The sequence below is a fragment of the Rhamphochromis sp. 'chilingali' genome (assembly GCF_963969265.1).
Source record: "Rhamphochromis sp. 'chilingali' genome assembly, chromosome: 8".
NCBI classification, from domain to species: domain Eukaryota; kingdom Metazoa; phylum Chordata; class Actinopteri; order Cichliformes; family Cichlidae; genus Rhamphochromis; species Rhamphochromis sp. 'chilingali'.
In genome coordinates, this window is record NC_137935.1 from 28,465,991 (window position 1) to 28,478,986 (window position 12,996).

Genomic DNA, 12,996 nt, shown 5'->3' on the forward strand with positions numbered 1-12,996 from the left:
CAGTCTGTTTAATTCCAAATACTCACAGGTGCATCAGTCTACACAGCCTCAATGTTTCTGGAGAAGAAATAGCTTTTTGAATGTGTTGCATCACTGAAAGCCTTTCTACAACCATTCTCTGTATCAGCCTCAGGTGGTGCAAGAAATCAGGGTTTCGCAGCTGCATGGGGTCTTTTTTTTTTCTTTCTTCCTTTTGTGCATGAACAGAATCTTCAGGGTTGTTTAACAAAAAACAAAACAAAGAAAAGTATTCCAGTAATCATAAAGTTCCCATAAATTTCCAGATCCTGTCGTCAGACCTTCTGGTTTATTTGTAAACAGGAAGTCTAACTTCTTTTTTTTTTCTTTTTTTTTAAAGCACATGACTGATCATAACTCACTGGCCTTCCTTTTGTGGACTCTATCAGCAGACACAGGCTGTTTTCACGCGTACGCTTTTCTAGATCATATCCAGCGGTGCGTGTCAGGATGCAAACATCCGGCGCCGACCTTTAACCTTTTAAAAAACAAGAAAGCGTGCGGCAATCAGCTCCTGAATTCCTCCTCGTCTTCTCATGATCACTGAATCACTCCTGTGACTGAACCAAACTCATAAATTAGATTTTTCTCAACAGTAAACTTGTGTTTGCCTGCCTGCCTGCCTGCTTGCTTTCGCTGCTGCTGATATGTCACTCAGAGTGATGGCGCGTGTGGAGGTGGCGGTCTATTGTCTGCCGTTGTTTTGACAAGCCAGACCCACATTCTTCTTCTCCGATCCAAACGTCATCTGTTTCAGGATTGTGGCTAGAAGGAAAATACTTTCTAGATGGGCTCTCTCGGGCATTTTTTTTCTCAGCAGTCTGCGACACCAGGTAGCGTTGTGGAAATCTGAAGTAGATCGAGGTGCACACACCCAGGTTGTCTTTCCAAAGCTAAATAAAACTCGCTGTAAACCTAGAATATTTATAGTCTAGTTATCTGTCAAGCTCAGTCACAGGATGCTGTCAGAACATTGTGCAATAGAAGATAACTCGAACATCAACATGTGGTGTATCTGCAAGATCACACAGAGACAGACTAAGAAGATATGGAGCCTTTCATTCACCGAGGTCAGCTCGACACAGAGAAGATCTTAAAATTTTCCTAAAGAGACTGACAGAAATCCCTGCTCCCAGATCATTCCTCCTTTCATCTCTCCTTTCCCTTCCCCATTCCAACCTCCTTCTACCCCACTCCTCCTCCTCCTCCTCTTCCGATTCCTCGCAGTAAACTTCCAGTCCCGGCAGCTCACATACTGGAAGAGGAGGAGCGCACTCCGAACATCTGTGGGAAGTGAGATTATGAAACAGGCCTCCCGTCCTCTGCTGACCCCATCCCCATCGCTCTCCTCGCTCTCTGCTGGAGACACCCTGCAAATGATAGCGGCAGGATACGCTGCCCTGTTTGGTCGTGTGTGCGGAAGACCGGCATTTCGGGCTCCGTTTGAGTCAGCTGTTTGGATGTAGAACTTTTCCCGGTTTTGTTTTCCCCTCGTGTTTAATGTCAGCCAGATGCTGCTTCACGTCACCTCGCCTTCACAGAAACTATCTGAAAAACTCTGAAGCAATGTGTGTTCTAGAAGATTTATATTTATTTGTACTTGCGGGTTTTTCTTGGTCGGCTGCCAGCTGACATAACCTAAAAGCATCGTGAAAACTTTCACACAACAGCTAGAAGGCTTTTGAACTTTTCATGCACGTATCTATGGATGCAAATTTCTGTCAGTCCAAATGTAAATGGGCCACAAATATATCTTTCCTACACAGTTTGAGCCCTCAAGGTACTTTCTTACTACTCCAGGCGACAAATGAGTATCTTCCCCAAGGGTACTTCTACATGCAGACGAAGGGAAGCCAGGGATGAAACCGCTGACCTTCTGATTAATAAACGACCTATTGGACCGTTCAGATATTCCTCAGAGGATGAATCCAAATAAATGCAGCGATCTCTGATGTTTATTTGTTTTTCTCATCATAAGTAAAATGTGTACGGAAATTTCTCAGCAGGTGTTAAATGGTTTATCATAAAATGTCCGCATATCGGTGATCTCCACAGGCTGAGTCAAAGAGGAAGTCCACTGGCCAGTTTCCACATCGCAGAAGGCGCCACCAAATACGTGAAGATATTTTAATAGTGAACTTGATTGCACAAAACCGGTTATGAGTCAGGTTATGTTTCGTAGATCAGCACTGGCGAGGGGTAGAGTTAAAAAAAAAAAAAAAAAAAGACCTGCTGATGCGTCAGGCAGTCGAATGATGACGAAATTAGCCAGTGTGTAACGTTGAGGTCATATTGCATTGTGGGAAATTGGGAAATTTAGCATAGAGGATATGAAAGAATGAGATGTCTAATTCTGCCTCATCGCTTTAATCATTGGTGCTATAAACTCTGTTTTAGCTTTTCTTCTGGCGCCATCGCTGGGTGATCATTTCAGTTCCTGTTTTTCATTTCTGGATCATTTCAACATTCTGGTTTCTGACCAGGCGCCTACAAAACGAATTGCTTTCCACTCAGACTCAAACTGTAAACTTCATTTTCAATGAGCAAGTGTTTTCCTGCTAACAAATAAAACTAAAACGATGAAAACAAACGAGGCTGGATGTAGGAAATGTTTTATACCTCGTGCTTTCAGTCTGTGTAACGCAATATATCTGTCTGGCACAGAGATCAATTATTATCCCTGTTTATTTAATTTTTTATTACTATTACTCAAGCTACTGCACTTATTTGGCGTGGCTGTAGCTCAGGAGGTAAAGAAGGTCTAATGCAAATTAGATTGACTACTGAGAAGTTTGGTCTTTCTATCCCCGGCTGCTCCAGAGTGCATGCCAAAGTGTCCTTGAGCAAGGTACTGAACCCCAAAGTTGCTCTCCGATGTGTTGTTAAGTGCGCATATGGATGGGTCAATGAGGCATGTTGTATAAAGCACTTTGCGCGGTCAAGTAAGAACCAGGGTGTTTAGTTTTAGTCTGTTGTTAGGTGGTTGCTAAGACATGTGATGACTTTATAATATAATAAAACGGCTGATTTAACTTTGGTGCCTGTAAATCAAATGTGTATTGTGTTGAAATTAAAAGGATGCAGGTGCGGTAATGTGACAATGGCCATTCTAGCCCATTGGTAGGCTGTTGTTAGGCAACACAATGAGGTCACAATACCTGATATAGATGAGGTTTGGTTGGTGAGCCCCTGATTGTGTGTGAGGAGTTACTACTACTGCTGTTGATGTTATTACGGTTGATGGCTGTAACAAAATAATTTTACAAATATGGGATAAATGAGGAATTTTTCATCTTATTTATTATTTGCATGTTAGCATGGTACCATTAGCTTTTAAGCTATGCTGTGCAAAGTCCAGCCTCACAATCTGCAAGCATTGCTGGACACCCAGGCTTTGTTTTATTAAATAGTGGTTGTGTTTTTAATGCTTTTCTTTGAATAGCACTTTATTAATTTTGTAGTAGTTCGTAATATAAGTTATCTTAGAGCATGTTTAGTATGCCTCATTTTCACCTTCCTATGTTACAAAGAAAGAAACCCAAAAATATCCTGTATAGAAAGTTACAGTTGAGAGAAACGACTCCCTTTCAACTGAAACGAAACCCCAAACTAAGCCACACTCGGGATTGGTGGCTTCTGCCTCAGCTAAGAAGGTATACTCGCCACTTTGGTGGGCCAGGAAGTGCAGACCTGAAACATGTAGAGCCTGCACAAAGGTAGGCCACAGCGAGAGAGAGAGAACAAAAAGTAATTGGCTGTAGCAAAGAAATGCATGGAAAATGGGGGGGGCCCACAGCAGCATATCTAAATGATGGCCTGAACCATGAGCTTTTATCTAAAGGGTAGTTTAAGAATGAGAGGGAGTGTCCATAGTACCTGCTGAAAGCTAATAGCGTGCCATAGCACAACCAGAAATCCCCACAAAAACTGCCAAACTAACACCATCCAAGCTACCGGTGGCAGCATTTTCAGCCTTGTGACTGTGTCACACTGGGTTAGAGCAGAAGTGAAAAGTCATTCCAGTGTGTTCTGGTGGTTCTGTAATTCATCTCTGATGATTCTTAAAATTTGAGCTGAAGTTGGAGGAGCTTCAGGTTCAGTCTGGCCAACATTCCTCAGTACAGTAGATGTCATAGCACAGACAGATGCTCCCCTGCTTATCCGCACGTGTCTGGTTGCTGGTGCCGTCTCATTAAATCTGTCTGGTTACAGTCTTAATGTTAACTATGTTTGCTGAAGAGTAGTCCGTGGTGGTTTTCTGTCCGGCCTCTATCCTCTGCAGATGTTGCAACTGTTTCCTGCTTTGTTTGTATATATGATGACATCTAATCCTGTGAATTAACACAAACACGCAGGAGAATTTAAAAAAAAAAAAAAAAAAAAGCACCTGCGCCGTTTCGGCCCTTCTTACATGCTCTGTCACATGTCTGTAATTTAACTTGCCGACTGCACTCCATGCTGAGATTTGGCAGCACACGCGTCTCTTTCGAGGCTGTAGATCCTCCTCAGCAGCAGAGAGGAGGCCTCTCAGCTGCTGCCTTGAATACCAACTCTGCAGAAAATGGGTCAATCAGCGCGTTATAAAAAAACCTGGACTGCCTCTCATTCCCCAGGTGGTTAGAAAAGGGAAAAGGCAACTTTCTGAAAGGTGGAAGGATGTCAAGTTTTAAAATGAAAAACTTGACTTGTTTTTTTTGCTGTGAGTAAAAAAGCTGTGGGCTGATTTATTTCCTCTGCTTCTCTCCCCTCTTCTCTTCTGCCCTTTCTTTACTCCTCTTCACAGGCTGTCAGCATCAACAAGGCCATCAACACACAGGAGGTCGCTGTCAAAGAGAAGCATGCCAGGAATATCCTAACATTGTGTGTGTGTGTGTGTGTGTGTGTGTGTGTGTGTGTGTGTGTGTGTGTGTGTGTGTGTTTGTTTGAGTGTTTGAGGAGAGGAAGAGCATTTGTTTTGACTTTGTTGTGTGTGCAAAATCATCCTTCCGTAGCTGGAGGGCTGTGTTGGTGCAAAACAGCTAATTTTGTGTAACCCCGTCGTCTGCACATGGCCCTGCTGCACAGCTAATTTAGTCATGTGTAAAACCAAATGGAAGGCTAGACGGACATATTTCTGTTTTATCAGACAGACTAAAAAGCACCAAACTGCTAACATCTAACATCCTGCACAGAGACGGAGCTAAGCAAAGGCCTCAAACATCAGAAAAGAGATCATTAAAAAAAATTCACACACAAAGGAGATGCAACAAATGTTAAAATAAGAGTTTTCTGTATTGAGATTGGTAAATACTTAGGCTCCGCCAGGCTACACAAACACTGTAAGCCTGTGATCCTTGACTGCCGCTCTCACCCTGCATCTTGGGGACCCATCATGAGAAAGGTGCCCACACCTTCTGGGCGGCAGTCAACCGGCTTCCTCTCTCCAGCAACGCCGTGCTCTGCTGGAAGTTCTGCCATGTCTTCCACAAGCTGCTGCGGGACGGGCATCCGAACGTACGTAAACACGAAAACTTTGTCTCCCTCTTATTGTAACTGTGTTCTGATACTCAATGTTAAGGATGTTTCCCCTCTCTTTGTTTCCATTGTTGATTCTTCAGGTGATAAAGGACTCCATGAGGAACAAGGCTGATTTAACTGATATGAGCAGGATGTGGGTAAGGATTATGTCATCTCACACAGTCATAAGTCTCATTTACTGCATTTTCCACACTACAGGGCACACTTAAAATCTTTTAATTTTCTCAAAAATTGACAGTGTGCCTTATAATCCAGTTTGTCTTATGTATGAATTCTGGCTGTGCTTACTGACCTCGATACGATTTTATGTGATACACGGCATTAGAAAAATCTGACAAAAAATGTTTTAGAACGGCTGCCGTAGTCAGGAGCCTTGTGGAGTAATCTGGGTCCAAAACTCCGTCCCCATTAGGCCCCAAAGTCAAACGAACACTGCAGCATCACTGAGAGTCAAAAACTGTCTAAATTATTTCATCTTTAATAAAATGATCAGCGTTGCTGCTTTACAAGGTGTAACAATTAAGTTTAACATCCAGGCATCCATGAAAACAGAATTTATTAAATTTAACAGATTTAGAAGTTAGCAGGAAGTTAGCTCGTTAATTTCCACCTAAACATGATATAGCATGTTCTGACTGAGAGATGTCTGAACAAATTAAAACGTACAGCTCTGCTATCACTTCCAACATAAATGAAGACAGAAAACTAAACAGCAGTGATGTTTGTAGGGTTACTGAAGTTGGGCTAGCTGGTATATAATGATGTGCTACGTGAGCGCTAGCGACACAGCTATGTTAGCATAACATAAACACAGTGAAGCTGGAGGATGAACGCCAACTTTTTTCCACTGGATAAAAGTTAACGTGAGGGTTCCTGATGGTTAAGGATAAATCCAATCGCTTGGCAGGATGCTGTAAAGGGACCAAACTTCAGTCAGAACAACTGAGATAATCCATCCACAATACGAGGTTAGTCATTAATATACTGCGACAACACGGTAATAGAGCAGCTGCGAGAGAATTCAACATTAATGAATCAATGGTACAGAAGTGGAGGAAGCAAGAAGAATGAGTTGAGTAAAGTTTGACTTCTCTGACTCTTTTGTTTCGCTTAATGCACCTTATGGTCCAAAAAATACGGTAATCTTCTTTAGTCCTTACTTTATTGTAACACTAAAAAGGAATTGAATAAAACATGATACGAATGAAACATACTCATTACTAAAATGTGACCATTTAAACTAGTCAGTATAGCCTGGGGTGTTACTCCTGTATTTACAGTGGCTCCATAGTGTAGTGGTTACACATATGCCTAGCATGTGAAAGATACCGGGTGGAGACACACATCACTCTGAGGTTTTGTTAGGAAGGGCATCCAGTTTAGAAATCTGCCAAATCAAATATGCCGAGCTATCTGCTGTGGTGACCAGCAATGCTACTCTCCAGTAATATTTACAGCTGTCGTCATAAGAGATGTGATCTATCTTTACTGAACCAGTTTTGTACAACCAAACTGTCTTTTGCAGCTATATGAAGGATGCCTTATTGTTATTGCCTTTAAGTGTCATTAAATTCTAGTTACAGTAATTAATGTTATAAATCATTCTGTGATTGCATGATTTTCTGACAGCTTGGCATTATCGTGCAGCTTGGCAGTGGCTTGTGGGACCACTGCATTTGTTATGTGAAGACACGAAATACTGTGTATTATTATGCCCTTTATTCTGGCATCGCAGTTGTGTGTGCAGAAGTGCATAGTACTGTAGAGGCGCTCGGTAAATGAACAAAACAAATTCTGTCAATTAATTTACGGAGGCAGTAGCTTTTTCGCTTTACTTCCTGAATTACAGCAGAGCTTAAAGTGCTTTCAGAGTAGATTATTTTCTTTTTAAAAGCATGTTGAGAGACCAAGAAAGCCACAGAAACAATAACGCAGCAGTAAATAAACAGGCGGCAGAGTTATTAGACATATAGTGCTCAGGCTATTTTTACGAGATGTCAGATTAAGCACCAGATTAAGTTCACATGGAATAAACTTGTGTAGCGAACCTCAGGCCAGGTGAAGGCACTCACTAAAAAGGCATTAACAGGCTGTCCAGGTGGGTGTTGACTCATTAAAATGATCTTTCTAGGAGTTTAACATATACAGGTGCAATTTTTGCTGATTTACTTGGATTTTGTTCATTAGCAGAGTACGGCTGCCAACTGTCCTCTTTGCTGTGGTGATCATAGCAGATTATATTCATCATCATTTGTTGGTAGCCTGCTGCCAGGGTGTAGTGACAGACATAATGGACAAAAGCCACATGAGCTCATGTTGCATCATCTACCACCCTCATGAAACAGTAATGTCACCGAGGCTGGTGTCGTTCTGGTTTGGGGGATTTGTGCTGACATGCGTTTAGTCTTGGTGGTGTAGTTAAAAAACAATAATGTCATTTGATAATATTTGCATTTATCCACCCCACTGACTTCCCTCTCCAGGTATCTTGTAGGAAGCCAGAGATGCATTAAAAGAATAAATAATTTAGTTGACCTGAATAGGTTTGAGCACCACTGTTAGTGTTACTGCGCCTTTAGTTAACCAATAACAACCGAAAGAAAACACAAGTGATTAAAATGGACAAGAAATATCTGACTGGTTAGAAAAGCATGGATGAAAATTGTTTCCTGACATTATAAATGCAGAGATTATTTTATTAAGATAAGTTGATAAGTAATGAATTAAAAGTGGAAAATTGTCATAGCTAGCTAACTGTGTGCCTCAACAGTTAAATTATTATTCAGTGGCAGAAACAAACTTACACAGTTAACACCTGAAATGATATAAATAGCTAAGTATTACATTAAAAGTTGTAAATTGTCATAGCTAGCTAACTATATGCCTCATGAGTTAAATTATGTAGATAATAAACATAAAGGTTTAGATGGGCAGTAAAAATGATTAACTGTATGCATACATTACATTGTTAGCGCAACCTAATTGGTTAATAGTTGAAGTAGGTAACTAAACTTAACTAGACTGAAAGTTGGAAATTTATCTTAGCTAGCTAACGGTATGGCTCAATAACTGAGAGAGCTAAAGAAATGTTTTTAGAAAAAAAACAGAAGTTTTAACAAGCAATTTAAACGATTACCTAATTGTATAAATAAACAAATGAAATAGTCAGCTAAACATAATGGATAAATGATTAAAGCCTGTTTCCATCCGTAAAGAAAAACTATTTTACCTTCAGCAACTCACATTTTTATGTTAGCAGGTTAGCAAGTTGCATACCAAGTTTCGACTCAGGAATAACTCACAATTTTCACTTGCGTGTGTGTGTGTGTGGGGGGGGGGGGGTTAACAGCTAAAATGACATAAATAGCTAAGTATTACATTAAAATCTGGCAATTGTCATAGCTAGCTAACAGTTATAGTGAGCTAACAAGTTACAAGAGCTGTTCAAGTTGCTATCCAACTTGAACAAATATATACATAAAACAAATATATAAATGAATAGATTAAATAAATAAATAGATGAAAGTGGAAGCCAAAAAAAAGTGTGAATAAACTGTTAGCTAAAATTCTTGTTAACGGAACATAACAGCTTAAACATTAGGCTAAATAATCCTGAATGTACACCCAAATAACATATACAGATATATGTACTATAGTGTTGATGAAGCAGTGTTGTCCATCTGAATGGGGCATGGATGGAAAATGCTGGGAACCACTGATAGAAGTGAGCAGATTTCTCTTCATTATATTGATGCCGGTGACTCTGATGAAATGCAAGCGTGTCAACTGCAATACATTTAGCCACAAAAATCTCAAGAGACACTCCTAAGTGATTAATTGAGCAACAGCGACTGGGGTGGAGGTCTAAGATATTCCTTATTACACTAACTCAGTTTTGCTGATGTCAGTAGGAAGGAGGATACAGGAAGCGTGGTCAGTGGGACAAAGGTTGTGGCCTCTTTCTTTCCTGTTATGTCATTACCACCCTCACTCACAGGCTAGAGATATTGTCAACTGGGTTTTTGCATTCACCCGTACACTGTGAGACCTTCTAAAGGTCACAGGGACACCGTGACCTTTAGAAGGAAGGACATGGGGAAACTGTTTCTCCTTTGTTTCCTTGGATTTCTTCACTTCCTCTTCTGTCTTTCTACATCAGGGTCACCTGAGTGAAGGCTACGGGAAGCTGTGCAGCATCTACCTCAAACTGCTCATCACCAAAATGGAGTTTCACATCAAAGTGAGTTGGCCTGACCTATAAAACCCATCACCACTCTCCCTCGTCTCTCATTATCTTTGTCTCAGACTCTCCTTTTAGTGCCAGCAGGTCTCTGCGGGTGGCTTCAGAGAAAATTCCAGCTTTTACACTAATGGCCTCCCAAGAATCTGTAGTGTAGCTTTTTATGAGACATCTGAGTAGAGTTAAGGAGGGACCAGAATACAGTGCCGGTGCTGTCCCAGAAGGTCTGGGTGTTTTTTGCCAAGGTTGAGGATTTTCACCTGGAAAGTGGCAAACATGCATATGATGCATGCCTGCTAGTATGCATATTAATTCAGTATTACTAACAATTGCTCTAATCAGTTGTTTCTATTAAAAATGGATCACTACACGTAGATTGACATTGCTATTTCACTACATGTTTTTAAATGGAGTAATCGAGTAAAAGTAGTAGGGTGAAAGTACAAAATAGTGTGAAATACTCACGGGGTGTTTCAAAGTAAAGCCTTGTCATTTGTATCTTTTGTCCGGTCTCCCTTCCCTCATCTCCAACCGCTCGTACAACTTATTTGACTCACAGTACTCAGACTAATTAATGAATCTTAATTTAAATAGCACATTGCTTTTTACAACCATCAGATTGGTCTGGTATATAACCGTAATCAGGACTTTTACATTGCTTTGTCTTTCAGAACCCTCGTTTTCCAGGAAACCTTCAGATGTCAAACCGACAGCTCGACGAGGCGGGAGAGAACGACGTCAACAACTTGTGAGTGTGGCGAGTCGCTGCTTCGGCTGCTCGTATTGTTTTTGTTTGGCAGACAGGACCGCTGTGCTGGCAGCGTTGCCTTTTTCTCAGCTTTGTGGAGCAAAAGTGTGAAATGCAAAATCCTTCAGTTGTTACTGGACAGTCGCACACGGATAATATGTGGCTGTTCATGGGGATAACCAAAAGGCTTGTTCTTTACTTTGACACATACTAACACTTTAACACGTTTACAGAAGATGTTTCATTTGAGGTATAGCCTCCACTCAGTATGATGCAAGCAGTCTCCCATCTGTGCATGGACTGCACAAGTGTCCGGATCTGTTGTTGAGAGATTGCTCTGCATTCCTGGATGAGTGCAGGCTGCAGCTGTGCAGTGGTTACTGGTTGTGGCTGGCCTTTGATGAACATTTTGATGTTCAATAGGAGACATATTAGGAATAAATGGTGGCTAAGGAAGTGCCTGGATATGCTCCCGATCCGGAAAGAGATGGTCACGTAAGCCAACAGTCCTGGATCGGTATCTGCTTCTTTAATGCTTTGATAGTAATAAACCAGACATGTTTTTGTTTGATATTTTCTCCCAAAAAAAGAGCAAAAGTTTGTGGAAAATCAGAAGAAATGGAAAGAAGTGTGTAAAAGAAGGAAAACACTCGTCTGTAGGTTAAAAGAAATCTAATGTTACAAGTGCTCTGTACCCATTTGTTAGATTTGCCATCGATGTTGTAATCTGAGGCGTGTATATCAGTGTCAGAGCCATCTCATGGACGCAGAGAGGTTTCAGTTGTCTTTTATTCGTTTTTGCGAGCCACATGGATCGAATTAACACGGGCAAAAGGAAGACATGAAAGAGCTGTCAAACACTTCATTTAGGATAGTTTGCCCATAACTATTCCTTTCTGGGCTTTTTGTTTTGTTTTGGGTTTTGCTGTTTCGAGGAGATTCCATGAGAAAGTTACTCTAGGAGAACTTGACTGAGCCGTAGAAAGTCCTTAACTCATCAACAGGACCTGTATCTGTATCTGCTCCTTTGTTCGATGAAGATCCTGATGAGCACTGCCGGAGCTAGAAAATGACCCCCAGCAGATCACTGGTGTGAATGTCTCTGACCAAACAATCAGGACTTATAGAGGGTCCTGTACTCACTGCCAGCACCGTGGAGTCCAATTGGAATTTGACATAGAATACCAGAATTGGCAGGTTTGCTTTGAGCACATGTGACAGACATGAAAGGGTCTTTAGAAGCCGTGGAGAACATTATGATGCCTGTAACGTCATTCAGCATGACTGTGTTGTTAGTGATAGCCTGAGGAGGTGTATCCATGACAACAACACCGCCATTGGGTATCAGTAAACCTTGGATCCATTGTCAGGCCCTACGCTGGTGCAGTGGGTCCTGGGTTCCTCCTGGTACATGGCAATGCCCGGCGTCATGTGGTGAGAGTATACAGGCATCTCCTTGAGTATGTTAGAACTGATGCCATTGGCTGCCCCTCATGGTTGCCTGACCTAAATCCAATAGAAACCCTCGGGGACGTTATGTTTCAATGCCACCAGGTTGCACATGAAACTGGCCAGGAGCTCAGTGATGCCCTGGTCCAGATTTGAGAGGAGACCTCTGCCATCCATCATCTTTATGAGCCTCAACATTGTCAGGCATGCAAACAAGCAAACTAACGAGCACCGTTATGAGTTTCTACAATGACATTTCGATAAAATCCCTGTGGCATAATGTTTTTTGTTTCCATCTAATGATGTGGCATCCTTGTGTTGCTAACAGATTATCCAGTCCATATCGGTGTAGACATCCAGCATGAGATCTGATGTGTTTTCAGAGTGTTTATTTATTTAAGTTTAGCATTTCTATTTAAATGAGCTCTGCGTGTCTCTCTCCTGTCCTGTAGCTTCCAGCTGACCGTAGAGATGTTTGACTACCTGGAGTGTGAGCTCAACCTCTTCCTGGGTGGTAAGTTATTCTGGTCTGACTGCGCTGCCAGCTGTGCTTATCTGAAACCGTGCGCATTAACATTCACACACCCACAGATGAATGCATCCAAGTTCACACTTTCACAGACAGGAATACGCAGTCTGACGGATCGGAGGTCTCTGCACAATGGTGCGCAGAAATAAAGATGATGTCATGATATATATATATATGTCACGTCAGAGCTCCACCTCTTCTGTTTCAGTTTACTGCCAGGCTGTTTGTGGATTCATGTTATATTTTAGCCCCCCTTGTTGTCTGGGTGAGTCATCCCAGGTTAATGTCTCTTGAAGTGTGGGTCGAGCTAAAAATAGAGCGCTGGGATGTGACCAGGAGCTCAGAAGAAATGCCAGGAAGGCTGCGTGCCTCCATTTATGAATGATCAGGAGGAAATTACATTCTGGTATCTATTTATCATGGCTTTCATTCAACATCCTGGTGATGTTATCAAACCCTCGTCCCCAACTTCACTCCTAATATTGCTCCCAAGCC

General features: G+C 41.6%; 1 protein-coding gene across 2 annotated transcripts in view; it reads left to right on the top strand.

Annotated features, from left to right (window-relative positions):
• hip1 (huntingtin interacting protein 1) overlaps positions 1-12,996 on the top strand; it is a 54,457-nt gene that overhangs the window by 18,642 nt on the left and 22,819 nt on the right. For both annotated transcript variants that reach the window (XM_080889717.1, XM_080889718.1), the window contains 6 exons: positions 4,802-4,865; positions 5,369-5,511; positions 5,616-5,672; positions 9,695-9,775; positions 10,447-10,523; positions 12,425-12,486. In XM_080889717.1, the coding sequence (XP_080745843.1) occupies positions 4,802-4,865; positions 5,369-5,511; positions 5,616-5,672; positions 9,695-9,775; positions 10,447-10,523; positions 12,425-12,486 (484 nt within the window). The remainder of the gene's footprint in view (positions 1-4,801; positions 4,866-5,368; positions 5,512-5,615; positions 5,673-9,694; positions 9,776-10,446; positions 10,524-12,424; positions 12,487-12,996) is intronic.